The sequence below is a fragment of the Hypomesus nipponensis genome, chromosome 6, assembly GCF_054491055.1.
Source record: "Hypomesus nipponensis isolate SF chromosome 6, ASM5449105v1, whole genome shotgun sequence".
Lineage (NCBI taxonomy): Eukaryota > Metazoa > Chordata > Actinopteri > Osmeriformes > Osmeridae > Hypomesus > Hypomesus nipponensis.
In genome coordinates this window covers 7,320,174-7,345,729 of record NC_140366.1, presented here as the reverse complement: position 1 = coordinate 7,345,729, position 25,556 = coordinate 7,320,174, and the positions used below count along the sequence as shown (strand labels likewise).

General features: G+C 47.8%; 1 protein-coding gene across 1 annotated transcript in view; it reads right to left on the bottom strand.

The window, feature by feature from the left end:
- Positions 1 to 532: 532 nt before the first annotated feature.
- kif26aa (kinesin family member 26Aa) overlaps positions 533 to 25,556 on the bottom strand; it is a 74,799-nt gene continuing 49,775 nt past the window's right edge. The window contains exons 5-16 of the mRNA XM_084700692.1: positions 24,494 to 24,689; positions 17,560 to 17,760; positions 15,686 to 15,779; positions 14,538 to 14,800; positions 13,656 to 13,839; positions 12,178 to 12,337; positions 11,101 to 11,263; positions 7,367 to 10,565; positions 6,433 to 6,629; positions 5,359 to 5,379; positions 4,561 to 4,711; positions 533 to 2,640 (exon numbers count right to left, since the gene is read on the bottom strand). Coding sequence (XP_084556818.1) covers positions 2,456 to 2,640; positions 4,561 to 4,711; positions 5,359 to 5,379; positions 6,433 to 6,629; positions 7,367 to 10,565; positions 11,101 to 11,263; positions 12,178 to 12,337; positions 13,656 to 13,839; positions 14,538 to 14,800; positions 15,686 to 15,779; positions 17,560 to 17,760; positions 24,494 to 24,689 — 5,014 coding nt within the window. The 3' untranslated portion in view covers positions 533 to 2,455. The remainder of the gene's footprint in view (positions 2,641 to 4,560; positions 4,712 to 5,358; positions 5,380 to 6,432; positions 6,630 to 7,366; positions 10,566 to 11,100; positions 11,264 to 12,177; positions 12,338 to 13,655; positions 13,840 to 14,537; positions 14,801 to 15,685; positions 15,780 to 17,559; positions 17,761 to 24,493; positions 24,690 to 25,556) is intronic.

Here is a 25,556-nt window from a genome sequence, read left to right as displayed (position 1 = left end):
CTAATCAATTATCAATCAGAAGCATTTTGCAGCATTTTGTTTTCTTAATTTTTAAAAAGCTTCCAGATGCTACTGTAAGACTAATTTATCAAAGATCATTCAAACTGTGAGTTTCCTATTTTCTACATTATATATCACAAGTGTCATTTTTTAGCTCTAGGTCCTCACATAATTAATGGTGAATAGTTTTTGCCTTTGCCATTAGTCCAGTCTATATAAGAGAAGTTCTTCCAACAGAGCTACTTAACCATTGCATGTATTTGTCCATTATTACAGAAGTGGTCATTAGTTATTGTGTAAAGTGGTAGATTTATTATTAAAGTGTATAACTAATACTGTTATGTCCCTATGTTAATGTGTGCAAAATAAACGTGAGAAAATAAATTAACAAATACGTTTCATATCCATAGTGATATAAAGAATAGGATTCACATCCTTTATTAACATGAGGCAATGCAAATCCACAAACTGTTTGAATTATTTATCAGATTTTTTTTTTTTTTACAAATATTAGAAAACTGTACATTATAAAACCAAAGACAATAAAAAGGTTTATATATTAAAATATTACATTAGTAGATCAAGACCTCTTCAAAATGTACTGGTTTGGCAAACACTTTTACGTTCCTGGTCAATGCGATCCACAGACCAGCTTAAAAAATAATAATTATGCATATTACAAAAGAAAGGGTAACAACGATCTCATGCAGCAACATGAAAAAGGCCCTGAGAGCGCCTCATTTGCAGGAAAGAACAAGAATAAAAAGTTAGATTTTTTTTTTTTAACCCCTTAACAGAGGTCATGTGTGTTGCAAGAGAAAGATATGTTGTCTATAAAATAACGCAAAGAGGTAATGGTTGGAAACCTTGATAAACCACAAGAGAAAAAAACAATCTCTTATTTGACAAAAAAAACAATACTGTACCTAAAGTCATTTGACGTGACTCTCAAATGGAGAAATTTCTCGAGGCTTATAGAAGGGCCAGCACTAAGCCAGTTTCAACACCAAACTCTTAAATAAAGGTGCAGAGCATTTGACCTATACAGTCTATATAATGCTGAATGAATATCTTTGCACAAGTACAGTACTTGTAGGACAGACTCATTGGTGACAGGATTAGAATGCATAGTCAAAGCCGATTCTCTCATCAGTGGCGACTCTTTCTACTGTAACAGATAGAATTTGTGCTTGGTTCTCCTAGCCACGTGAAGAAGGTTTGGTTTAGCCCTAATTATGTACTTGTATTTGTGTTTCCAGTAATATCAACGTCCATCCCAAATAAACTACAGAGCAGGCAATGTGTGAGTATGTTCAGAACCATATAGATTCAGGCTAGGGTTTCACTGTGAGCTATACTGTAATATTATTTTCGAAATGCTTACTTGCCACAGAAGGTTGTGTGGGTACTCTTTACTGTCGTACATCAGAACTTGAAATAAGTCCTCTTTCAGATCCTGAGTGCCAGCTGGCACACGGTCTGATTAAAGAGTTGCAATCACGAACGCCAAACGCTACATCACAGACCTCATCTAAGACCTCCGGAAAATGCTTCATTTTATGTGGGCTGAACTGGAGGGTCCAGTGGGTAACTTAAAGAGACAGGGTGACATTCTGTACGGATTGTAATGTTTCTGCTCAATTGACTGCAACTGAGCTTGTAAGTTCCAGGACAGAATCGAAGCTGACAGGCTCATTCCATTTCTAACTTTCAGAAACGGTCGAAATGTGTAACGTAACCAAACAAAGTCTTTTTGCTTACAAACTATCGGCAGACAAGGCTGTGAACCACTTGAAAACACAAAGAAAGGCAAAGTTTGGGGTATGCAATAACAATCAACTTATTGCTTGTCTTCCCTTTTATTCATGGTTTCTTTTCTTTTCCATACCTAAAACGATACTTTGTACATACTTTATTATCATATAAATACACTATACAATATAATATCATACAAAATACATTTTCTTTCTCATAAGGAATACGTTTTTAGAGTTTTCTCAGATAAGTGGGTTTTAGACTAGCACCGATCAGAAAAAATGATATTCCCTTGGAATCAGTCAGATGAAGGCACACCCTGGTGACGATAATGAAGATCTTCGGTCGTCCTCAGTTCCAACTATCTTTCCTGTCACAGGAAAGCAAGAGAGTTTGTAGCCTATCCAAAGTTACACTTTCATTGTACTCTGATCTAACCACGGCTTTCTAGAATGCACTTGGACACATTGTTCTCTATGCAGTGGCAAACCTCCCTTAAAGATAAAAACCTACGCAAGCATGGATTTCTCTTTAGTCCCCTCCTTCATTGCTCCTCCCCTCCGATGACTCAATCCTCAAGTCCCCCAGTCGCTCGACTTTGTTTTCCCCTCGGCAAACCACTCATCCGTCTTCTTGTTTTTTCAACCATCTTTTAACGCCGACTTTCACATGTTCTCCATCTCACTTTCTTCTGGCCGTCTCACACTTCGACTTCCTGGGGCCCCCCTTGGGCCACAGCGGCTGCAGGCACCAGGATGTCGAAGCAGGTCTCCATCATGACGCGGGACTTGCATAGGTTGACACAGTACTCCAGCTCTCCTGTGGCCTGTGCCAGAGCCTCCAGGTACTCCTGAGACTCCTTGTCTAGATCCTGGTCCACCTCAACTACAGGGTTCAAGGGGAAAGGGTAGGCAGAGAAGATGAAAGGGACAGAGGGAGGGGACGGCAGAGGTACGAGAGAGAGAGAGACAGAGAGAGAGAGAGACAAAGAGAGAGAAAGAGAGAGACAGATTACAATTAACGCGGCAAAAAATGGCCACACAGCAATTGATTCTTTTCAGTCACCTTTAACAAACAAATACACTGGAAGCTCTTCTAGATGGTACTTTTGTACATGAGTGACAGCAACGAGATCGACTCTCCCATGACTTCACCTTTACACCGTCTCACACCTTACGCTGTTTCAACCTGCAGTGCAAGTCGTGGTGACATTGTGATTGATAATGAAATAACAGTGTTTGACACCGGGTGGACATGCTGAGATGTCTGATGGGGGCTGCCCAAGACATACGACCCTCATTTCCACCACACAGGGGGACGAAAGGGTGATTTATAAAGCTTGACTGCTCCCATCATGGGCTTGGCCAACCAGCAGTGCTTAAGCCAATGGGGAAGCAGCTCCTGAAAGTAGGAATTAGAAGATGCGAGAGGGAAAATCATGCCGTATTGATTTCACGCATACATCTAAGTCTGCCGGCCTTTAGACATGTCATCCACTCATGCACTTTTACATTTTCTTTTGCGAAGGCAAGGACTCTGGAGAATGGGGCATCTGCCACGCAAACACGCAAACGTATGGCACGAGGCGAAAAGGGCAGCTTCTCTTTGAATTCAGTGACCTTTATTGTGTCCATAGTCTCCCCCCCATCTCCCACATGTTCAAACTGTATGTGACTGCAGTGGATGTAGATACATGAGAGTGACGTAAATGTGATCCCTGTTCATCCCTGTGGGATGGTATGAAAATAAAAATAAAACAGCTTTGACCCCATTCATATGTTAGGTTATTATTTTCCCAAACACTTTGTTTTCGTTCAGTCACTGAAGAGGTCCTGGGGACATTTTTGGTTGTCAAGAAGGTTTCAAAAATAGCTTCCAATGGATAGAACGGCAACGCTCAATGCTCAGTAAATGACCAGTTCATCGTTTTGTCTATTTGCGGAAAGGGTCCTGAATTCACTTGCTTGCCTTTTGTGTATGTGAGAGGAGCATGTGCACTCTGTGAAGTTTTAAGTGGTTTATTCAAAGCTACGCTCGCCTCTTACCACCTCGGTCGCTAAAGTATTCCAGAATAAACTGCATTGAACTCGGTGGCTTTTGTTAACGTTGGTACGTTAGTGAGAAGGAGAGTGGTTTCAGCTGTTACGCTTTCTGTAGACCACACATGGTGTAAACTACAGTGCAGTACAAGGTCACTTCAGGCCAGCGACACACATTTAGCATGAAACCTGCTTGTGTCATGCAACATACAAAGGAATAGTAACGGGGTGAAGTCAACTGTGCATTCATACATGTGCATCACAGCGGGCTTTGTGATATCTGCTGTCGCAAGTGAAAAGGTTGATTTACTTGTTTGCTACTTCAATCAGTGGCTCTCCCAGCCAGGGAGTGGTAATATTCTTTGTTGTCAATCCATGGCAAACTCACCGGAGGCTAACTGTGGAACAGTGGAACTGAGCTTTTGAGTTGACACCATAAATGACTGCGGGATAAACACATTCGTTCCGACCATGCTAAGAGCGGATGCAATTGCACAGAGCTAGGCTATTAAGCGACGCGAGGAAGACGATCTTACACCTCGAACCAGAACACAACATCCGGCAGAGTGGTCGCAAAGCGACAGCAGAGTATGCGTGTATGCGTCGTCTGATGTGACATCTCCTTCTGTCGGTTCATTCATGTACAGTGGAGACTGAGCAAGTTTCTACAAATAATACATGAGGATGAATCTCAACTGACAGGCTACATTGAACAACACACAGACTGTGACGCATGGCTCCTCGAGGTTGGTTCGACAGTACTTACACTCTCCACTCCACTTGCCCGGGTCCAACATCAGCCTGCATTTGGCGTCCTCCAGTTCCCCCTTCAGCCTGTCATGCTTGGCCCTCAGCTCTCTGGTCTGTTGCTGCCTCTTTTCCAGCATCCTCAGTCTGGCGTTGAAATACTGCAGGCCCTGACAGAGCACAAAAGCGATGGGAAAGAGTGAGCGTGCTGGGTCGTGTCGAGAAGATGAGCCGCGGAGCTCCCTTTGGTGAAAACCCTGGCTGCGACGGAGGGATGTGAACAGAGTGAGAGAGCCAGACGGAGCGAGGCTCAGGTTAGTCCGCCATGGTTGTTGACGTTCTGTGGGGGAGTCGGTTATGTGTACTCTGTGAGTGAGGCTTCGCACCAAAGAACAAGGGTTATTTCAAGGGAGATTATTTCTAAATTGAATCAGGAGCGGCTAACCTGGCCAGGATTTTGCCAGTGTCCATTGGCAGGATTAATTAGGAATGATCTGGAAATAAAATTAGCAACCAATGTAATCTCCCGCTTTGCTTTAATCTGTGGGACAAACGTTGGGCTCAGGGATTAAGATTAAATTTGTCCAACAGGGGCAAGTTATTGAAAGGTAACATAAAGGGAAGGACTGCTTCCACCTCTGTCTTGTTAATACCTTACTATTGGGGACAGAAAGTACATATGCATTATTTATTGTTTACGATTTCATCAGTTCCAATTTAGTGAATCAACATCATGCAAAAAAATGACGTCATGCTTTGTCTCCTGTTTTTGAAAGGGTCTAATAATGTAGCCACATCCATAGATGAATCTACGTACCTTTTCAACATCCTGGAAAGGCTGTTGAAAGAAAGCAGAGACAAAAGGGAAAAAACACATTATCAACAATTGCTAATGTAAACACATACTGTCAAGCACATGCTTAATGAAGGCACTTGCTCCCAGGAATAAAGCCTACAATCACACGTGCATAATCAAACACTTTGTACACGTATTTTTTGGTGCTAGTGATGACAGGCTTTCAAAAGCAAATTTAAAATCATCTTTTCCTAATTGCAAATGAATCAAAGCACCATCAGGCTGAATTAATGTCTTTCCCCTCTCGTCTTGCCTACACTATTCGCTGGGTGACTGGCTCCTACCCGTGTGAGTGGTTAATGACCCACAGTCATGAAGAGTGGAGAGACCCATAAAGTGCATCCAGCCAGGACCCAGATAGCGGGGCCAACCTTCATTCATCACTGGCTCCTCCCCAACAAACGCTCCGGCATTGGGCTTCCCCTGCCAGGCCTACCCTACTCCTGCCATCATTCATAGTTTAGCCAATTAAACGGCGATAGGACTGATGTCTGTGATAACCCCAGTTACTGACCAAACGAATCTCAGTGCTGTATGCCTGAAAGGACGTGACCTCCTGGAGCTGTCGAAACACTCCACGCTCAAGACACAGCTAGTAGACCCTAGCTGGGTTGACGGTTTTAGACAGTTCAACTTTTTAAATTTGGGACGTGCTCAGTTGAGGATGAAGCGGGCTGTCTCTTCAATGTCAGACAACTACAAAGGGGCACCATATCTCATCCATCGTGACCAAGTTTGAGATATATTCTATAAAACCTGAAGTGATTTGCGACTAAATAGGATCCTCTCCAATCTTTCACCTTCAACGTTATTTGTTTTTCCCATTCAGTTTGACAAAATCGAACACGAGAAGAGCCGTGATGTGAAGCCGTGGGTTATTACACCCACTAACGAGACCAAAAAGCAGTCAATCTGCCGAGACACGTTTAACAGTGCACGGCTAGCCATTCATCGCTCAGAGTGAGCAGACAATTTGACGCGGAGAAGCACGCTAGCGCGCCGAGAAGCCGAGCGGCTGCGAGACGCCAGTCTCACCTCCGTCCCCGCGAGGCCCTCTCTCCTCCTCTGCAGCCTCTCCACGTCGTCGATCTCGTACACCTTGATCTCAAACGGCTCCTTCAGGGTGCCACCCAAGGGCGGCAGGTCCACCCACTGGCCAGGCACGCCGGCCTTCCTCCCCAAAGAGGAGGTGTCTGGCAGGGGGGCTGGGATCAGCCGACGGCGCTGCAGCCCTGGAAGACGGAGCCACACGTAGTGAGTCGGTGGGGGTAAGGGCTGTTAATTGGAGTTGGATATGCACACCAGTAATATCCTGGCGCGTGCAGCGCTGCCTTGAAATATGCATGAGATAAAAACGTGCCAAGATACACAGACGGATAGCAGACTTCCATAGAGTGGGATCACATAACCTTCAGCGTAGGCACTGATTACATATGCATCAGGCACTAGACCCTATCCGTTGCTGTTGTGAATTACATCCAACAACTGAATGAACAGCCTAAAATCGTGTTTGGAGTGTAAGCAGGAGGAGAATGTGCTATCGTATCACTACGGGTACAACACTTAATAATTCTGCTGTGGGTGGAAGACAATTTCACGTATCCCAATATCTTTCAAAAAGGTTATCTGTGGTAAACACAAGTAGGGCATAGAAATGCATGCACATGTCATAGAAAATAAGCCCCTTGTCGGAAAGAAATCATTTAAATGTAAATTTGAACCCAAGAGAAGTGTTATAGTGAATACTGTGGCTACCTTGAAAGGTATCAAGATCTATAAAAAGGGGAAAGTATAATGTATATATATATATATATATATATATATAGCACATTTTTTAAGTTTAATTAAATGTGCTCTGAAACATACTGTACACCATCTATTTTCACATCATTTAGTCTGATAACATCTGTTCGCTGAGGCGAAGCCGTGACCTCATCACAAAACTAACTTCCCTGCAGCCCCAACTCACCGTTGCCCCTCTTCTTGGGCGACTTGGACACCCGGCTCCTATTGGACGAGGACACTCCGCTCTCACTCATGGAGTCGTGAGCCGAGGAGGCGCTCCCCGTGGTCTCGCTGTCGCGGATCATGCTCTCGTAACCGCTGCTGCCCCCGCTGTGGTAGAACAGGGCGGTGCGGCCCATGGCGGGAGGCAGCTCCCCGCTGAGCACGCTGCTGTTGTCGCTGCCGTGCCCGCTGCTGTAGCGCTGGGGCCTCCGAGGCGCTGTGATCTTGCTGTAGGGCGACGGCAGCGGCGCGCTCGCCGACGACCCTCCGACGCAGCTCCCGCCACCTTGGTCGTCGCTTGCCGGGGCCTCCGGATCTTTGCTCGGGTTTTTCCTCGGGCTTCCGGCGGCGAGTTCGCTGACCCGGCTGTTGGCGGCCCGGATGGCCTGCTTGGTGCCCATGATCATTCCTCTTCCAGGCTTGCCGTTGCTCCCTGCCACGGAGCGAGCTGGGGGTTTGCCCGTCGGAGGGAGGCTAGCATTGCGTGGGTTTGAGGCGTCGAGGGACTTTGTGGAGGAGCTCATGGCCTTTGAACTGCTGGCAGCCAGTGTTCGCGCCTTTGATGCGTTTGCGATCGCGGCACGGGGGTTGGCGCTCGACTTGAGCTGCCCCAATTTGCTTGCGGACGCAAAAGCCGCTTGAGGAGGTGGGGAGGTGGCCGGCGTGGAGACGGAAGGGGGAACTCCAAGTCTGGGAACAGATCGGCTTGTTTTTCCATTGCTTCCCAAGCTGGTGCCGCTGTTCTCTCTTGACAGCACAGGCCTAGACCCGACGGAAGTCAAACTATCAGATCTCTCCAAGGACATGAGGCTACCATAGTACTTTCCAGAATCACCTTTGGCACTTCGTGTTTTCAAACTTGAAGCCATCCTAACGGAGCCATGGTCATATTTTAGACTGGATGTTTTGTAACTAAAGGAATCCCCGCGAAGCCGCATGTCAAATTCCTCCTCGGAGATGGATGTTTTCGGTGACGAGGACTTCAACGAATCGCTGCTTGACTTTAAGGCACTTGGAGATAACACTATCCGGGTCTTTTGATCCAAACTTGACTTCCTAACCGGTGGAGCAGGAGGAGAGATGCTTCCGGACTTGGGAAGCATGCTGCTTTTCTGTCCATTGGCCTTCTTTCCCAAAGATGCAAACCTCAAACTACCGGTACCTGCAGCGGTATCCCGGCCCCATTTTGTATCAAAGGAGCTGTGAGGAACTGAGACTGTGCCAAGAGTGGTGGCCCCTCGTCTAAGTTGAGGCATCCTGATCAGCGGGTCTCCTTTCTTGCTGCTGGACTTCTCACAACCGTCGACAAACCTCTGAGCGGATGAGGCCACTTGTGCCTTTGGCGGACGAGGTACACTGTTGCTGTTTCCGCCTGGCCTCCTGGAAGGAATGCCACTCGTCCCATTTCGGGGTGGCTTGTTCGCAGAAGAATACTCGGTCCCTCTGTGGTCGGAGTGGCTGCTACCTCGAAGCCAAAGCTCATCTTGCCTGCCTTCCTGTCTACTGGAGCTTGGGAGGACAGATGAGGTAGGCTTGGTTTTCCTGGGAAGACTGGAGTGAACGGCATGGTGGGGGTTCTGAAAAGAGCCTGAAGTGTTCAGAGTATTGGCTCTCAGTTTGGAACCTTTGAGGGATGCTTTGGTTGAGTCAGGGGAGGGTGGGCACTTAGTTGAGGACATTTTACTTGGGGTGGCAGGGTCACTGTCCAGCTCAGAAAAGTAGACGCCACTGTCATTTAGGGAGCTTTTAGCGCCGTGCAGCAAGAAGGGCTCCCTGCGAAATATACTCGGAGAAGATAAAAAAGAGACGTTCTCCGGCGCTGCCAACTTTGCCTTCGGAAGGAGTCTACCGGTCGAATGGGTTCCTTCACTTTCAAGTGAACACACGCTCGCTTCGCTAGGCCAGGAGCCAATGGAGGATTGTCTGCTGCCACGATGGCCAAATAACTCATCCAGAGAAGCTGACACCACTTCAGAGCTCACCCCGGAGGCCCCTTCCTGGGATGTATAAGCATCAAACTCATCATTGATGCTGCTGATAATGCTAACAGGACGGGAGCCAGAGGTCACAGCCTGGATTGAGCAGTCACTGTTGAAGCTCATTATACTAGAAGGTCGCCCATTGTCCGGCACGAGGCCTATAGGCAGCTCCTCCACCACGGTGAACACAAGTTCATCTTCCCCGTTGAGTTCCACAGGCTGCTGGAGGGTGACCGTGGTCCGAAAGACATCCCTTTCGAGGCACCGGCCTCTCAGGGCTGCCCGCAGATGACTCACCTCCATGGGACTCCTGCTCATGTGGTGGGCTCTCTCCATGACAGGCGAGTCCCCAGGTTGTCCCTGCCTCAGAGCGTGCTGACTCATTCCCACCGGAGGTGCCCTGTCAATGGCCTCAGGATTCTGGATGTGCGTCCTGGAGGGCCTTGGCAAGGAGGGAGAGGCAGAAGGTTTGGGGGCAGATCCTTTGTTGAGGTAGAGCTTCTCTCGAACCACAGGCTCGGAGTCCTGTGACGACGACCTGGGCGTCACCACACAAGCCTGACTGGGAGCGACTAGAACCTTCTCCCCGTCTGCACTAGTCCGTTTGTGAGTCTCTGGGATCCCCTTTTCTGAGGAAACGTTGGATTGTTCTGGCTCAGATGTACAGGAAGGGGGGATGGTGGTCGCTGAGCTGACAGGGGGCTTCTGGGAAGGGGCTTTGACAGCCACGTCTGCAGGTTTGGTTGGTCCACTTGGAGTTTTTTGGCCTACTTGTGCTTCTTTCCCTTCCCCGGTGAAGCCGCCTGGGCCTTCACTGCCATCTATGCACTCCAGTCTTTCTTGTAGCTCCGCAAACGTATTACACTTCAAGTGGTCACCATCTTTCCGTGGGGCATCTTTGACTCGCCTCTTGTTCAGGGAGGGAATTATGGGAACAAACGCGGGCGGCCCTTCGTTGTCGCTGAGTTCTCGGTCTGAAATGGCGGCCCCGCCAGGTCCGATGTAGATGACCGTGTCGCAGGAGTGCTCGCTGCTGGATGAGTAATCGGGGTCGCTGGACAACATGGCGGGCATGTCTGGGTCGAGAGCCACAGTCCGGGGGTGAAAGGACCGAAGGTGCGGAGGCCGCCGGCTCTTCCCCTCTTCACAGGAACTCTCCCCACCGGAGGAACTGGATGCATACTGAAAGCAGGGAAGAGACAAACACATTTAATCTGTGGTGGGGATTCAATGGCTACATTCCAGAGTGATCATACAATCAATTAGTTGAGAATTAAATGTCAATACCACCAAAGGTTAAAAGTGCACACCAAAGGCTACATTAAAATGTATGTCAATACAGTGTATTGGCTTGTAAATGATGCTTCCATATGACGTCTCTGATCTATAAAATACAAATACAGGCTGTCAATCTACCTAATTATGTTGACAATATGCTTCTGTAATCTCAGTGAATGCATTGCTCTTTCCCTAAGGAGCACAGGTATTGACTGCATGGAAAAACTCACTCTAAATTATTACTATAACAGGCCCCTTTCAGAAAAATGAATGGACTGAATTATTTCTCCAGCATTCTGGAGCCGTTGTTACCAGAAGGGAAAAAAAACAGATTATAAACATTCTCCAATGAATTCATCTCAAAGCAGAAGGTCCTCGCCAAAAGGTTTATTTATTGCAAACCATTCAAATCCCCTAATTTGGATCATTCCAAAAATACCTTAGATTTCTTTTTCCTCATGCGGTGGATACGCGAGGCCAGCTGGACGGTGGTGAGCGTCTCCATGTAATTGGTCGGAGAGTCAGAGATGTGAGCGATCATCGTTGTTCGGCAGTTGATGTTGCCCAATGATTCCCTCAGCAACATGGTGAGCTTGCTATCCCTGAATTATACATCAAAAATCTCTCGTTAGCCCAAAAAGACCAGAGGTTCACCATAACATTCCCACCCGCCAAACCCTTAGGATCACAGCAATCCTTCTATACCTAAGGATTAGCCATAGACAGGCAAAAAGGAAAGATAATTCATTTCTCTTTAATGGTATTCCGCTTTCAACTACTGTACTGTACCTTCTCATGTACAGTCTGTAAGTAGGCCAATGTGTGGAACGTCTTTGAAAGCATTTCTTTTGAATAAACCCCCCTAAAAATATATCTAACTCTACTATATATTGTCAAAAAAGCCTTATGGTGAATAATCCTTTATAAGTCTTATATACAAGGCACTTCCCCCACGGTGAACCCCAAATCCAGCCTTTCATGAACTAAAAATACTATCAATAGATTCCCACGTCAGGTCTTTCATTTTGCCCTTCCTGTGTTGTTCATCCAAATAGACTAATAGGCTTCATTGATTTCTGACTGAGATTTGAAGACTACAGAGCAGGGAGAGATGAAAGCGTTCACAGTCAGACTCAACACGTACGCCTAAATGAACAATGACAAAAGGACAGACAAACAAGACGCTCCACAATATAAACACCCAGACAAGACAGCTACAGTGGCATTTTACAAAACTGTTGAGCAAAGTCTAAGTAAACACCAAAGTCTCTTGGCAACTTTTTTGAGTTAAACCCCTATGGTTCATACTGACTAAACAGCTGACAGCTAAATTCATCAATCCGGGTCTTGACCAATATTAATAAAAGTGTTTGTTTCATCATTTAGTTGTGAATCCTGGTGCTCTTTGCCCATATGAATTCAAAACATTCGGAGACATTTGTGACATATGAGCACCGTTTCAATACGATCGTTGGGGCATGTTCGTGTATCACATAGAAGTTGTTTAAAGACATACCTATAGGGCACGTGCTTGGCCCCATTAGCCAGAGCGAGGATAACATTCCCCAGGGCTGACAGCGACAAACACTGGCCTCCGCCTCCTTCTCGGGTCCGACTGATGTCCGTCTCACAGCTGCCCAGATCTAGAAGGTGTAAGCGACTACGCCCACCAGACACTGGAAAAAAAAGAGACATCGAGGGGGATGGGGAAAGGAAGACCAGTGAAAAGAGAGGGAGAGAGGAGTTCAGCCAAGAGTTCATTCAGTTCTGCACATCACCATCGTGGGAGCTCCATGACAACTAATTGTGTTGTCAAGGGAGCCAGCCAATGACACATGATCAGAAAAGACAGAGTGATGCAATGGACTTAAATGGCCCAATAAATCCAGAGTTATGAACAGTTGGCACCGAGGCAGGCAGATCCTCACTAACTGCATGAGAACAGAGGAGACGGTTGAGAGGACAGAATCCACTCCATTTGAGCTCATCTGGGTCAGCGCTATGAAAACTCACACTCACATGACTAAAAGCCAGAGAAACAAGACCTTAATTTAATACACTGACGGGTTCAGAGATTAACCTTGTGTCAGCAACTTGCAGGAAGTGCCACCAGGCAGAAAACAAGCAACTCTGCTTGGACCGAGCGAATGGTCCTATTTCATGTAGCTTTATATAAACATTCCCAGAAAAAAAAGAGGAACTCGAGCCTTATTACCTATTTAAATTTATTCTGGTACTGGACAGCAGAGTGCCTACCCACCCCCGCACTTGCTGCTACCGGAGTGAAATACTAATGACCGCTGGTAACGTGAAAGACACTGAAATGACAGGTAGGGCCTTGCAGGCTAATGAATATATGCTAGCTTTCCTTGTTAGTATTCTTGTTAAGCCTGTTATCAGCAACTACAAATGAAGCTAATGAATGTGCGTTGGCTTACACTGAGATGAAAAAGAAGGATAAAGATAATGGACGTGCAGGATCCCATGCAGGCTCTGTGATGGTCGCCACATACTAATGATCCATGTGAAATATGTTCTGGAGATAAAAGGGCAGAGACTTTCATTGTGCTGATCCGAGTGGTTCTTTGGAGCGGGGAGCAAATTAGCGACGCTAAGATCTTGCAGAGCTTTCGCAGCATCAATACCATGGTCGATTTAGGGCTAATGAAGGCTATAAGACACGTTTTCTCCAGAAAGAAAAGAAAAAAAGTCATTATGTAAACGCTGATCATATCTGATACACTTCACACACAGGATGGGAAGTTAGAGTGGTAATGTTCATGAGATGTCAAAGCTCATCTCATGTCTTTTTCTAATGTTAAGTATTTGATATCCAGCCTCATACAGTTCATGTGGGATTTCTACTCTGCACAAGGGAACATACATATAACAGACAGCACAGTGAATCCACAGCAACCACACCGAACGCAAACAAACACAAAACACACACCAGACACACACACTCAAACACACAAGATCGAGATGGGAGCTCACTTCCTCCCTTGGCGCTCTTCTCCATGCGGTACTGGTAGACGTGGAGGGTGAAGAGCACGTGGGAGTTCCTCCTCTCCTCTTCCAGGCAGAGGGGCTTGTTGGTGCTCCGGGCAGCCAGGGCTGCGTCCAGGAGGTAGGCTGCCCGCTCTGCTGTGGCCGCCCGCAACTCACTCTGGTTCTGGAGCTGGGGAGGGAGGGAGGGAAGGGTTGTGAGAGGAGGAAGTTTGGGGGCAAAGAGGTGAAAAAGACGGAGATATTCAGAAGGGAGAGAGAGAGACAGAGAGAGAGCGAGAGAGAGCGAAAGCGTCACGGCGAGGGACAGAAAACAAGTGAAGGATGCGGAGGTAGAGAGGCGCAGGGCACAGAGGGAATGAAAAAGATTGTGTGGGAGGAGACGAGTGTAGAGATGAAAAGGGGCCGCATTAGAAGGGTCTGGCTAATTGGACGAGCGGTGCACATTTCTGGTCTGCTGTGTGGGGTCTCCTGGGTGATAAGTGGGTCAGATATGCGCACAGAGGGAGGGGGGTTAGGAGAGGTGAGAGACAGGAGGTCCAATCACCCCAGAAGGTCACGATAAGAGGTCAGAGAGAGGCGGAAACCTCCAGAAAATAGAACCCTTTCTTTTGCGGTACCCCCAAAAAAAGCTTCAGGTAAAGCAATGGCTTTGCGTCAATGATCGACGACCGACCAAAGGATTTGGGGAACGTTTTTCAGGAGGAGCTTTTTAGAGAAACAGTGGGACGTTACGGGAAGAGGAACACAATGGCAACAAATCAAACACACCCTCCCCCGCCCGGCCCCGCCCCTCACAAACAAACACACACGCAATCCCCCCTCTGCCTTTTTGGACGGCCAACCCCTCTCTCCCTCACAGGCACGTACCTGTGATCCACAGATGGGGTCTTCACGCAGATACACACCCGGGGACTGTCCGTCCTGCTGGCTGCCCGAGGAGACGTCCGCCAGCAGGTCGGTGAGCGTCTCGTCCCTGCCGGAGATCTCCACTGCAGACACACGGACGGAGAAACGCGCGCCGGCCTTCTCCTTGCGCTCCTCAATAAGCTTAAAGAGCCAGGATATGGCGGTGGGGGCGGCGCCCAGGCTCTGGGTGGAGCAGTCCCGGCCAATCATAGTGTAGGTCTTGCCTGCAACGGAGAAAGGGGTCAAAGGTCCATCGAGTTTTCAGGGAGGTGAACTCAGAGACATACAGTATAATGCCAAACAGTTGAGTGACAGTAGAGGGTGAGAATGAACTCAATTGGTGGAACAGTAATTGCCGCTCTTAAAAACATACATGTTGACGGCTTGGAGGAGATTTAAAGGAAGAATTGAGGAGAACAGGGTCTTAGTGGCAGTACACTAACTAAACATTGGGGGATTTGAGCAACTCGGAGGGGGACTTGACAGGTCTGCCCAGCTGGAGGTGAAAAAAGGGAGGATAGAGAGAAAATACACTCGTTTCACTCTCCCACTATGGAAAAGAAGCACAACCACTCACCTGTTACACACCTGCCCACACACACAAATCCACACAAACAACGTCCAAACCGTGCCCACTCATCGCGGCGAGGAAGCAAATGGAAAATACACGCACGCACACACACACACCCTCCTGTGCACACACGTGATTCTTACTCCCACCGAAAAACCACAAGCACAACTGGCTGCTGGCATGTGCCTCGCCCCCTCCTCTCTCCTTCTTTCTCCTCCTCCCTCTCCTCTTTCAGTCGCAGAAATCCACCGAAAAAGAGGAGCTTTCAACGAGGCAAAAAAAAAAAAACACCTAGCGCAGAATACCCCCACAGGGAAATGAACACCGTGAAGTGGTTTTCTAATGGAGAAGGTAGGGGGGGGGGAGTAAGTCAATTACAAAAGAGACGACCTCCGTTTGATTAGCCATCGAGTCTGTTTCCTTCTAAAAAGGTGTGAGTGACTGAAATGACACGTTGGATCGCGCAATGGAGTGGGTTGGAAGGGGATGGGAGAGGATGTGTGTGTGTGTGAGAAACAACAAGAAGCCGCTCACTCACCCAGGTTGGCGTGGCCGAAGCAGAAGATGCAGCCGTCTGCACCGTTCACCACAGACTGGATGACCTCCGCCACTGTCCCTGAGCACACCTCAGCCTGTGGACAGGGCATCGCTCGTGTCAGCCAGGCGCGAAACATCACATCACAACTCAGCCAATGAGGACAGGAGAACAGGTAGCCTCAGCCTATGACATCCAAGCAAAACCCACCCCGGCTAACTTCAACTTCCCCCTAGAAAGGAAGAAGTCTCCCTATGTATGCGACGGAAGATACAATTGACCACTGGTACAAACAGAAACAAACAAGGTTGTTGTAGTCTCTTTGTGTTATTGTACAACACACAAACTGTACATGCAAGCCTTGAGGGCATAAGGTGTGGGAGGGAATTTCTACATGTTGCATCACATACAAGCTTCTTTGGGGAAATTGAATTGGCCAAGCCAGTCCACCTTGTTCAAAGTGTGTACAACATCAATGTCAAATGAAAGACCAGGTTACCTATTGGGGTTTCGCTGCAACACTGCACAAGACTATTAGAAGTCACATGCTGATAAAAGTCAAACTGCCTTTATACATTATTCCTTTGACCACAGACAGTATCTTACACAGTGCATAGGCTATCCACCCTCGCCTTCCCTACACAGCTGGAATGCTGTCTTTGCACTCCAACTCTTGAGAAACAGGATGTAATGTAGTCCAAGTCTGCTTTGCTTTCAGAGTGGAGCGTATTTTCGCCCCCGGCAACAGATAATGGGTTCTGTCTCTCTGACCAATCTATGCAGCAGCTAGCCGTCCCCAGGTGATAGACAAAGCTGGAGAGAGGTACTGCCATAAAGCTCCCGTGATGAAGTGTTCAAGTTTGGATCCTCGTTGTGTATGCTTGTGTGTGTGTGTGTGTGTGTATGTGGCAGTGGGGGGCAAGAGAAGGAGAGGCGAGCAAAGGGTTGAGGGAGACAAACAGAACGACAAAGAGGAATAGAGAGAGAGAACGAGGGAGAGAGAGGAGAAAAGCAGAGGCCTGAGTGTACGCTGTGGATAAGCCAGTTCGAGAAGAGCGTACTGGCACCGTGTGCGGTGGCGCACAACTGGGTTTGTCCGTGTCCGGGGGGGTGTGCGCGCGCACGTGTGTAAATATGAATGTGCGTGTGTGTGCAAGTGTGCGGCCGTGCCATTGTGGGCGAGAAAGGATTCGAGAGAATCCTATGAGTTGGTGAGACAGTTCTAAGAGAGGCTTGGATGGCTTCCTCTTCAAAGCCCCGATTCCTTTTGAACAGTGCTGTATAGGGGCACACATCATCAGGCCCTTATGATGTTTGACAGCACACCCTCTAACCTCTTGTCGCATGGCACAATGCAGCTGAGACCATGCGATGGGGATCCCTACTGTGAATTCTGGGTAAGGCTATCCTCATCCAGAAATGTCTCTCTCTCCCTCTCTGCGACTATTCTCTTTGATCTCAGTGATCTCACCCCCCCATGTCGAGTGTCTGTGTGACAGGAAGCATACTATATTTTTGGTGACGTGCGGTATAGGCCCTCACTGGAATCCAAAGCACTTCACGGGAACAACTGTTCACGCTCCGAACATGCATTCATTCACGCACACACACATCGAGATGTCACATCCGAGATTAGGAGCTGTAGCTGTTGTCTCACCCATTTCCTTTGGAAACACATTCATCTAAAGATCACCCACACCCTCGTTTTTTTCAAACGCATTCCTCCGTGTCTTTCACAAGCCAATCAAAGTCTCCAACGAAGCAAATGAGTTGGTCTCGTGCGGCGACTGAGCGACCGCACGGCCCATCCGGCGCGTCGAGAACATCGGAACCCAGAGGTGAAGAACAGGGCCCGGGGGGAGGACAGGACGTCTTACCTGGGAGGTGTCTTGGGTGAACACGGCGTCGAAGGCAAACATCTTGGGGGCGGAGGCCGAGGAGCGTCTCTGGGCGGCGCTGCTAGACGCCGTTTCGCAGAGGGTGAGCTGCTTCTTGCGGGCGTCCACCTTGAGGAACGACATGGACTCGGACGTGTCGTGGGAGCCCTGGGTGGAGCAGATCCGCACCATCACCTTGACCTGCGGAAGGACGGGGAAGCAAAGGGGGGGCGGGGGGGGGGGACATGTTTGTGAAAAACTATTCTCGATACCCCGGCTTAAACACACTCGAGTCGTTTTTTTTGTCCACACGGCCGGTGGATTTGCATAAATCCCTGGGTCTGTCGCTAACTGCTCCACAGATGGCCATCTGGCACTACTATAGCCAGTTGGAAAATGTTTGGTTTTGCTTGAAGCTGTTCCCAAAGGGGCAAATGCAATAGAATACCAATTTAAGACAGAGAAAAGGTTGAGAAACACTGCTACATATGACATTAAACACCTGTTCTTTGCTCAATACTAGTGTTCATTCCACATGGTCATGCCCAATGCTAATGCTAATGTCCCCTCCTAATCAGCATAGCATCATTAGAATTAGCTTTGCAACACCTCTGCGAGTGCTCAGCTGCTTAGCCTTTCAGGGTGACGCATGAATGGATATGGCAGCACTGAGAGCTGAATGCTACGCTAACGTCCTTCAACTGACTTGCCAGGGATTATCCTTAATGCGGGGCTAAAGCTTGGACGTGATACAATTTGGCAGCACAGGGATATTCAGATTGTCTCAGGGACACACACACAAACAGCGCCTCTCCTTACTCTGGCCCAGGAATATTCAACTAGTGACATGTGAAACCACCGCAGGGATTCTACAGCCCGTGATCCAGGGCTCTTGAGACCCTATCCTTGACCTCAGTCTGACATTGACTGGCAACAGACAAAAACAACATCAACACTATCTTGGCGAAGAATGAAAATGGCCGTCCCAAGCTCTGTACACAATACAGGCTCAATGGATTGGTTTCTGCTGTTACATCAAGCCCACAATGGCAACCAGCTAAACACCTAAGTAGAAACATCTGACAGAACTGGGTGCCCAATGTTTTTTCTTAATTGCCCCTCAAATAACAGCTGATTCAGAAGTTTATTCTCAAGGTAGATGATTCAAAGCCATTTGCAGTCTTAGTCAGAAGCAGTTTTTAATTACATGTGAACTTGACCAAGCCAACCGTATCAACCTTTAAATCACTTAAGAGTAAACACGGTACCAAAACTAGAATGCATGTTAAGAATAAATTGGCTTGGCTACTTTCACAATATATTTTTAAATAAATGTGTACAGCACCAACCCGAGCATAAACAATTGGTTCTGCGCCAAACGTGATCTTTCATTCACCTGTGGACCTTCACGGAACAATAGTGGAAATCCCAGAAAACGTTTGCTTGTCCTGTCCTGCCCATCCTGTTTGAATGTGATCGATTAAGAAAATGACATTTGCATCCAAATTGCTCCAGTGATGTATTACAGCCATCCGTCAACCTCAAGCTGACAATCTGAAGTACATTTCTGTAGGTGATAAAAAATGATAGTGCCGACAGCGGCCGTTAAGCTGGTGCTGATTGTGGCATGTTTCCATGGGCTTTGGGTTTGTTGACTTTCAAAGTCCCGTCATTCCTTGCTCATCAGTCTCTTGGTCTACTGACCTAGAAAATGTTCCATCCCAAAGGAGGAGAGCCCCAGAACAGACCCATGGGAAATGTAGTCTCAAGCTGTGGCCCCATGGGATGGATAAGTGCTCCAGGGAGCTGTATCAGTGCATCTGCCTCCATTTGGGTTCAACAGGGGGGCAATAAGGGAGGAAAACATTCAAACAGCTGTTAAAGCATAAAGGTGTTGATTTGTCAAGCGTACCTGTATCAATGTTGCAATGTCCAATTGGTTGCGCTGTGCCATCCGAATGAGACTGTTTATTTACAGCACTATGAGTTGTTTTACAACAGATTTACGCCAAATTGCTCCTCTCTTCAATCCTGCTCTTTCAGTTGAACAAACAACAAAGCCATTAACCAGCAAAGCTGTGGTCAAAACAACTTACCTTAAAGTGCTTTAAAAAGCTACACATACCATTGCGCTTAGCTAATCTCATTTATATATCCCACCAGCAACCACGCCCTCCCCCCCAAAAAAGATTAATTTAGGTGCCATTCAACGATAAACACATTACCTCATGAAATATGCATATCTGTCTTTTCATGCATAACGGTTTTAACAAGCCCCAATTGATAGAAAACCACTAATTGAGGTTAATACATTCAAATCATTCTCACTGTGAAACGAAGCGGCTTATATTGCATGTATATATCTTTCTCTGGGTGGGTGACAGGGACGCACTGTGGTGACATGCCACTGTTCTTGGTAAGCTGACTCGATACTCAATGTCGAGGCCCAGACTTCCATTCTAATCTCTGCGTGGAGTGGAGCACTGCCACGACAGAGTGTCACACACCTAAACAGGATATGAGCTACACTCTGTTTCATCTAGACAGGGAAAAGTCCAAAGGAAAGGTTCCGGAGTTCAATTTCATTTGATCGGAAGCCAGGATGGACACGACAGTGGGTACGTTACATTTTAAAGGAAGCGGTGAGAGAGTTGGTGAGAGGGAGAATGAAGGGAGAGAGAGAGAGAGAGAGAGAGAGAGAGCGATGATGACGATAAATTGTAGGAAGAACAAAAAAAATAAAACGTATTGAAGCTACGCCTTGCCCTTCATCACAGTTTTATGGCCTGAGCAAATGTGCACTGCCCCCACCCTTTACATTCACGTCCCGTGAGCTCAGAGCAGCATGCATTCCCCTGATCACCTGACGACACAGCCCTGTCTATTATTCACTGACTAAACTGATTGAGTTTTATAGCTTAACCACCAGGGCCCGCTTCCTGCATTGTAACTACAAACAGCTTGCCCGTTTACAACCACAGTACACAGATAAAGAATTCAATTCCCAGACAATGAAGGGACTTGTCAAGAGCTGAATTACAATGCCTCTCGCGCACATCCTCTAATGCCGTATCGAGCGCCAAGATAAAAACATTTCCCCCCTGATTTCTTCTGACGGCACTCAAAATCAAAAGTTTGGTCTTTCTATTTCCCTTGGTATACAGTCTCATCAAAGGAGCATTGTGTAAGGCTTCATACGTGAGTGCCCTCAACAAGGAATCTGGTGTGTGTGTTCAGCAAGACAATATTCTGCGCGTATATTGACAACTTCTTGGTCTTGTTTGCAAGGTTTCCATGTGGGACGCATAAAAATGACTTGGCCAGGAATCCTACTTAGATACTGGCTGGCATGGATTCCGCTTGATGAGCAGAAATACCAGCACTGCAGCAACATATCTGGTGTGCCCCAGGATTATGGTAACCAAAAGGGAGCAGACAGATTGAACTGAATGTGCCCACTACTACATGTACCGTAAGAGGGAGTTCTGAGTGTTATTACTGGGGGTGGTTTTACTGGTGATAATATGAAGGGGGTGTGGAAGGAGCAATTCAGAGAGGGATCCCTTCCTCCAGAGACGGTTGGTGAGAGAGAAACAGTATTGACCTCTAATCCATCCACACACCACCAAATCCATGGTCCGAACTTTTTAGACTCCTGACACACCTCCTAACGTTACTTATGTTCCCTTCTCCGGTCTGCATCCATATCACTAAACGTCATTCGTTAAGCAGATGCTTTGATCCAAAGCAATGTCTAGCCCCCCAGAAAAGCCAAAACACTAATCCGTGAGCCATATCCTTTTTCTCCTTGAACCTTCACTCCATAACTGTGCCCATGCATCGGTGTCTAACAAAACAACAACAACAAAAAACACACAAACGATAATGACAGGATCCTTCTGAGGCTGAATATTCAGAGTACGACACACTTTAACTTCAGGCAGAGGAAGAAGTGCAGAGCTGCAGAAAATCTGTATGCAGATGTACAGCCGGCCTCAATGCTTCTGAGCTCATCGGGGCTCATTAAGAGAGTGCTTTATTTCCTCTGCTTCCTTGATGAGGAGCTCGTTAACCATTTTTTTGTTGCAGCTGCGTGCCCCAGATGTACGATTAGCAAAAAACTTCAGAAACAAGATCAACGGGAACCCCTGACAGCAGCAAGTCTCGGAAATGAGACTCCAAAGTGAATCGTCCGAAGGGTGGGAAACGGATGAGTGGGAACGGAGAGGTCCGAGTGCCAGCGGACCCATCTCTCTTTCCGTCTCGGACGCCAGCCTAATGGAAGAAGATAGGGGATCCATTCAGCATGAGGGCATCTGAGATGTGATGAGTCACGGTGTCCGGTGAGGGCGTCCACAACGCGGTGAAAAGCTTTTATCGTCCATCACAGGCCGTGTATCCTCACACAAACTCCCCCAGTTCAGGCAGGGCTGACATCTTTCGAACCCGGTCGCTGAGTGCAGCAAGAACAGGATTGCCCCCCCGCTGCTAGCAACAGTTCAAGGAGGCGACTCGCATAACTGCATCAAAGCTGATGAGGGACTGGCATCTGGGATAGGGGGAGCCACTGTGGTGGTGCTGGCAGTTAGGGGGAGGTGGGGGGGGGGGTGGGGAGAGGGAGGGAGGGCATGGGGGGGAGGGAGGGAGGGGGGAGGGAGGGAGGGAGGGAGGGAGGGAGGGGTCATCCTTGGGCCATGCCAGTCTCAAGTAGCTCTTGGCGCTACATCCATGGGCACCCAGGGAGTCAGATATCACTTTGCCTCCAGCTGCAGCCCGTGAGCTGAGTGAGGAGGCGCCAGGTTGGCACGTGGACGGGCCATCCGCCACAGACCCCACCAGGATGCCAGGAGGAGCAGCGATGATATCATACCTGGAATCCAGAGTCAACAACTTCATCGGTGTCCAATCTGTAAGTCCAAGTACGCGATTCGCATCATGGCAACCAAGAGTCGAGAGAGCATCTGCGGACGTCGATGGCCGGTGGGTTGCGTTTCGGTCGAGCTGTCAATCAACAGTCAGGCCAATGAGACGAGGTGGGGAGGCGGGGCTAGATCAGGACCCATGTCTAATCCACTTCAGGATAATCGCTTCACGCTGTGTAATCTCCGCTGAGCAGCAGAGGCTTGGCGCGGGATTTGACAATGAACTCTGACGGCTACTCATTTGATCCGCAGCCAAGTCAGACACCAGCATTAATGAGTCTGAACCCATGAGGCCCTTGTGTGCACACACACGTGTGTGTGTGTGTGTGTTTGTGTTTGTTTGTGTGCGTCTGTGTCTGCGGCGGGAAGGAGGGAGGGGATCAACTGGTGTCCAACAACACATGACATCATGTCTGGCTCTAGCCTTGTAAACTCCCTAATTGGATCTTTTTGTTACCAACAGTTGTTTCAAAAATACATCCACATGACATGACGACAGTGTGAGATGTCTTGCTTTGTGATTTAGCAGCACAGTGTCGAAAGAAAGCGAATGGATGTTGGCTCCACAGAGGTGAGAGCAGGGCAGATGGGGAATAGGAAAAACAGCGGCTTGTGCTCCCTGCAAAGATGAGGATTCATGACTTCACACTCGGAGCAGAACAGAGACGTGGTGGCAGATGCTCACACGCAGTCTGTTTCTATTACAGCAGCAAATGCAGGGGCAGAATCATCCGGAACATGTTTCTGCACTCTGTTACACGGCTTGTTAAAGCAATTAAGTAACTTTATGATTAATTTATACATTACGCGAGTTAGGAAATGTGGGCAACACTTTACATGAAGGTTACATTAACTACCCTGTATCTACCCGGGACAATACCTTATGTATGTAATTAAATGGTCTCAATTGTTAGAGGTGTAGGTTAATACAAAAGAGTAAGAAGATACAGTATTAAGGAAGGGTCTAGTGGATTTGACCAAAATATAACCCCTGAAATAACCCTTTTACAATAAGAATTGTTATGTAATTACATAGTAGTTTATTACTGAACTGAGTTGATGACTAAATTGATTGGACTAAACCATAATGTTCAATTCAGTTTTGCCCAAAAGTGCTAGAGAGTGTGTGTGTGTGTGTGTGTGTGTGTAAGTATGTGTGTGTAAGTGTGTAAGTGTTTGTAAGTGTGTGACTGTCTACACATTTTATGCAATTTCATCCAACCTATTCCATCCCAGACGCACTCAGACTGACCCACATAAGGACTGACCATTAGGTCAGTGTTAGAAAAGCGAATTGATTCACTTTGACAAAAACAGAAAGCGATTTGCAAAGGGAACGTCAACATTCCCCTCCCTGGCGCCTCGTGTCACCGATTGGAACAGATAAGCCCGGGTTTCGACACACAGACACTTTCAAAGAGTGCTTCTCTCACACAGAACCCCCATTCTACGAGAGGAATGTTCTTCACACATATGACCCCCTGCACATGGCGTTGTCCGCCCCCTCCCTCTCAAGCTCACCATTTTTCCCACTCCCACAGTCTGTCACTCACTCGGGGACAGGAATCTGCCCTGGCATATGGAGCGGGAGGCATGGAATGCCAAAGGCCTGGGAATCGGCGAGACGGCCCTCGCACACGGGGTCACGGGTGGATTTGAGCGTTAGCACCACGGCATTAGCATTAGCGGCATTAGAATTAGAATCACATGTCATAACCGTCTGCGGCTCATTCACACAGAGTCGACGTAAGCGGCAGCCGAAAAACCCTCGACTGATTGAAAGTCATACCACTGCTAACTCATGTATCTGATTCTGAATGAATCGTATTTCGGATTAGGAAGCTGAGTATATATAACGTTAATATTAGATGACATCTCACACGTTGTTTAATATAAAAAAAAAAAAGGTTTAGCCGGGAACTTAACTTGACAAACCTATCCACATCTCCACAACCTCAAGTGCTCTTAACACTTGAGTCCACCTAGAAATAGCCAAGGTCATCGGAACGTACCTTTCCCATCCCCGGGGTGTCCTTCACCTTTGACCCGGCCCGGAGGAGGCATGGCGGCACGGCGGGAGGGGACAGCTGCAGGGCTCCGCTGAAGCCGCCGGTGTAGACCAGGGGTTCGGCCGGCTCGGGGGGGGACTGGAGCTGAGTGGACTGGGGCTTCTTCCTTTTGGACGACAGGCTGAGCTTCTGGGCGGCCCTGCGAGAAACAAAGGGGGAGAGAGAGAGAGCACGGGCGTGCGGGTCAGGAGGAGGATGGGGACCCGGGAGGAGGGCTTGTGGAAGACGACCTCCTCGGTGACCCGGAGGAGGGCTTCCCGAGGAAGAGCTCGGTGGGAGCGAAGGGTTCTGGCGCGGAGGAGAGGAGAGAGGAGGAGTCGGAGATGAAGACCGAATCCTCGTCCCTCCCCTCTCATCCCTCCCCAAATGTGCAAAACGTAATCTAGCTCTGAGCGTCTTCAAAAGAAGTGAACAAGCTTCCTCGATGTAAAACGCTCTCACGGATGTTTCTAGGTCATTCTAGAAGGGAGACATGGGGAACATCTATATATCTAACCTACATAGGCCCGCTTGGCAGGTGAACAGGAAACTTTACAAGATGATCCACATAGCAGACACAGCAGTGAGTCCTGGTACCCTTGATCATTTATCTTGAGGAATAGTATACAAACTGGAGAACTGTATCCCCATGGAAGAAAAGTAATCCCATGAGTTATGGTTTGGTTGGACCACAGAACACTATCAAGAGGAAGACATATTGTCCACCATATCGACCCAGTGTTGGAATCCAATGCCATTATGTTGTCATTGTCTCAGCAATTGAGTGCAACTTGGCCACATAAACATGCTCACAGACAAGTGCATGCTTACCCAGACTGCAATACCCTTGTGGGTGTACACCCAGACACAATACAGATGCAAAAACAGATTTGGTAGCATGCCCTCTCCCCCTCACAACTACTCACACACACGTACAGCATATACACACATACAGTTTACACACCCAAACACACACACACACACACACACACTAGAGTCGTGTCAGAAAGGGGTCAGAGTAGTGCGT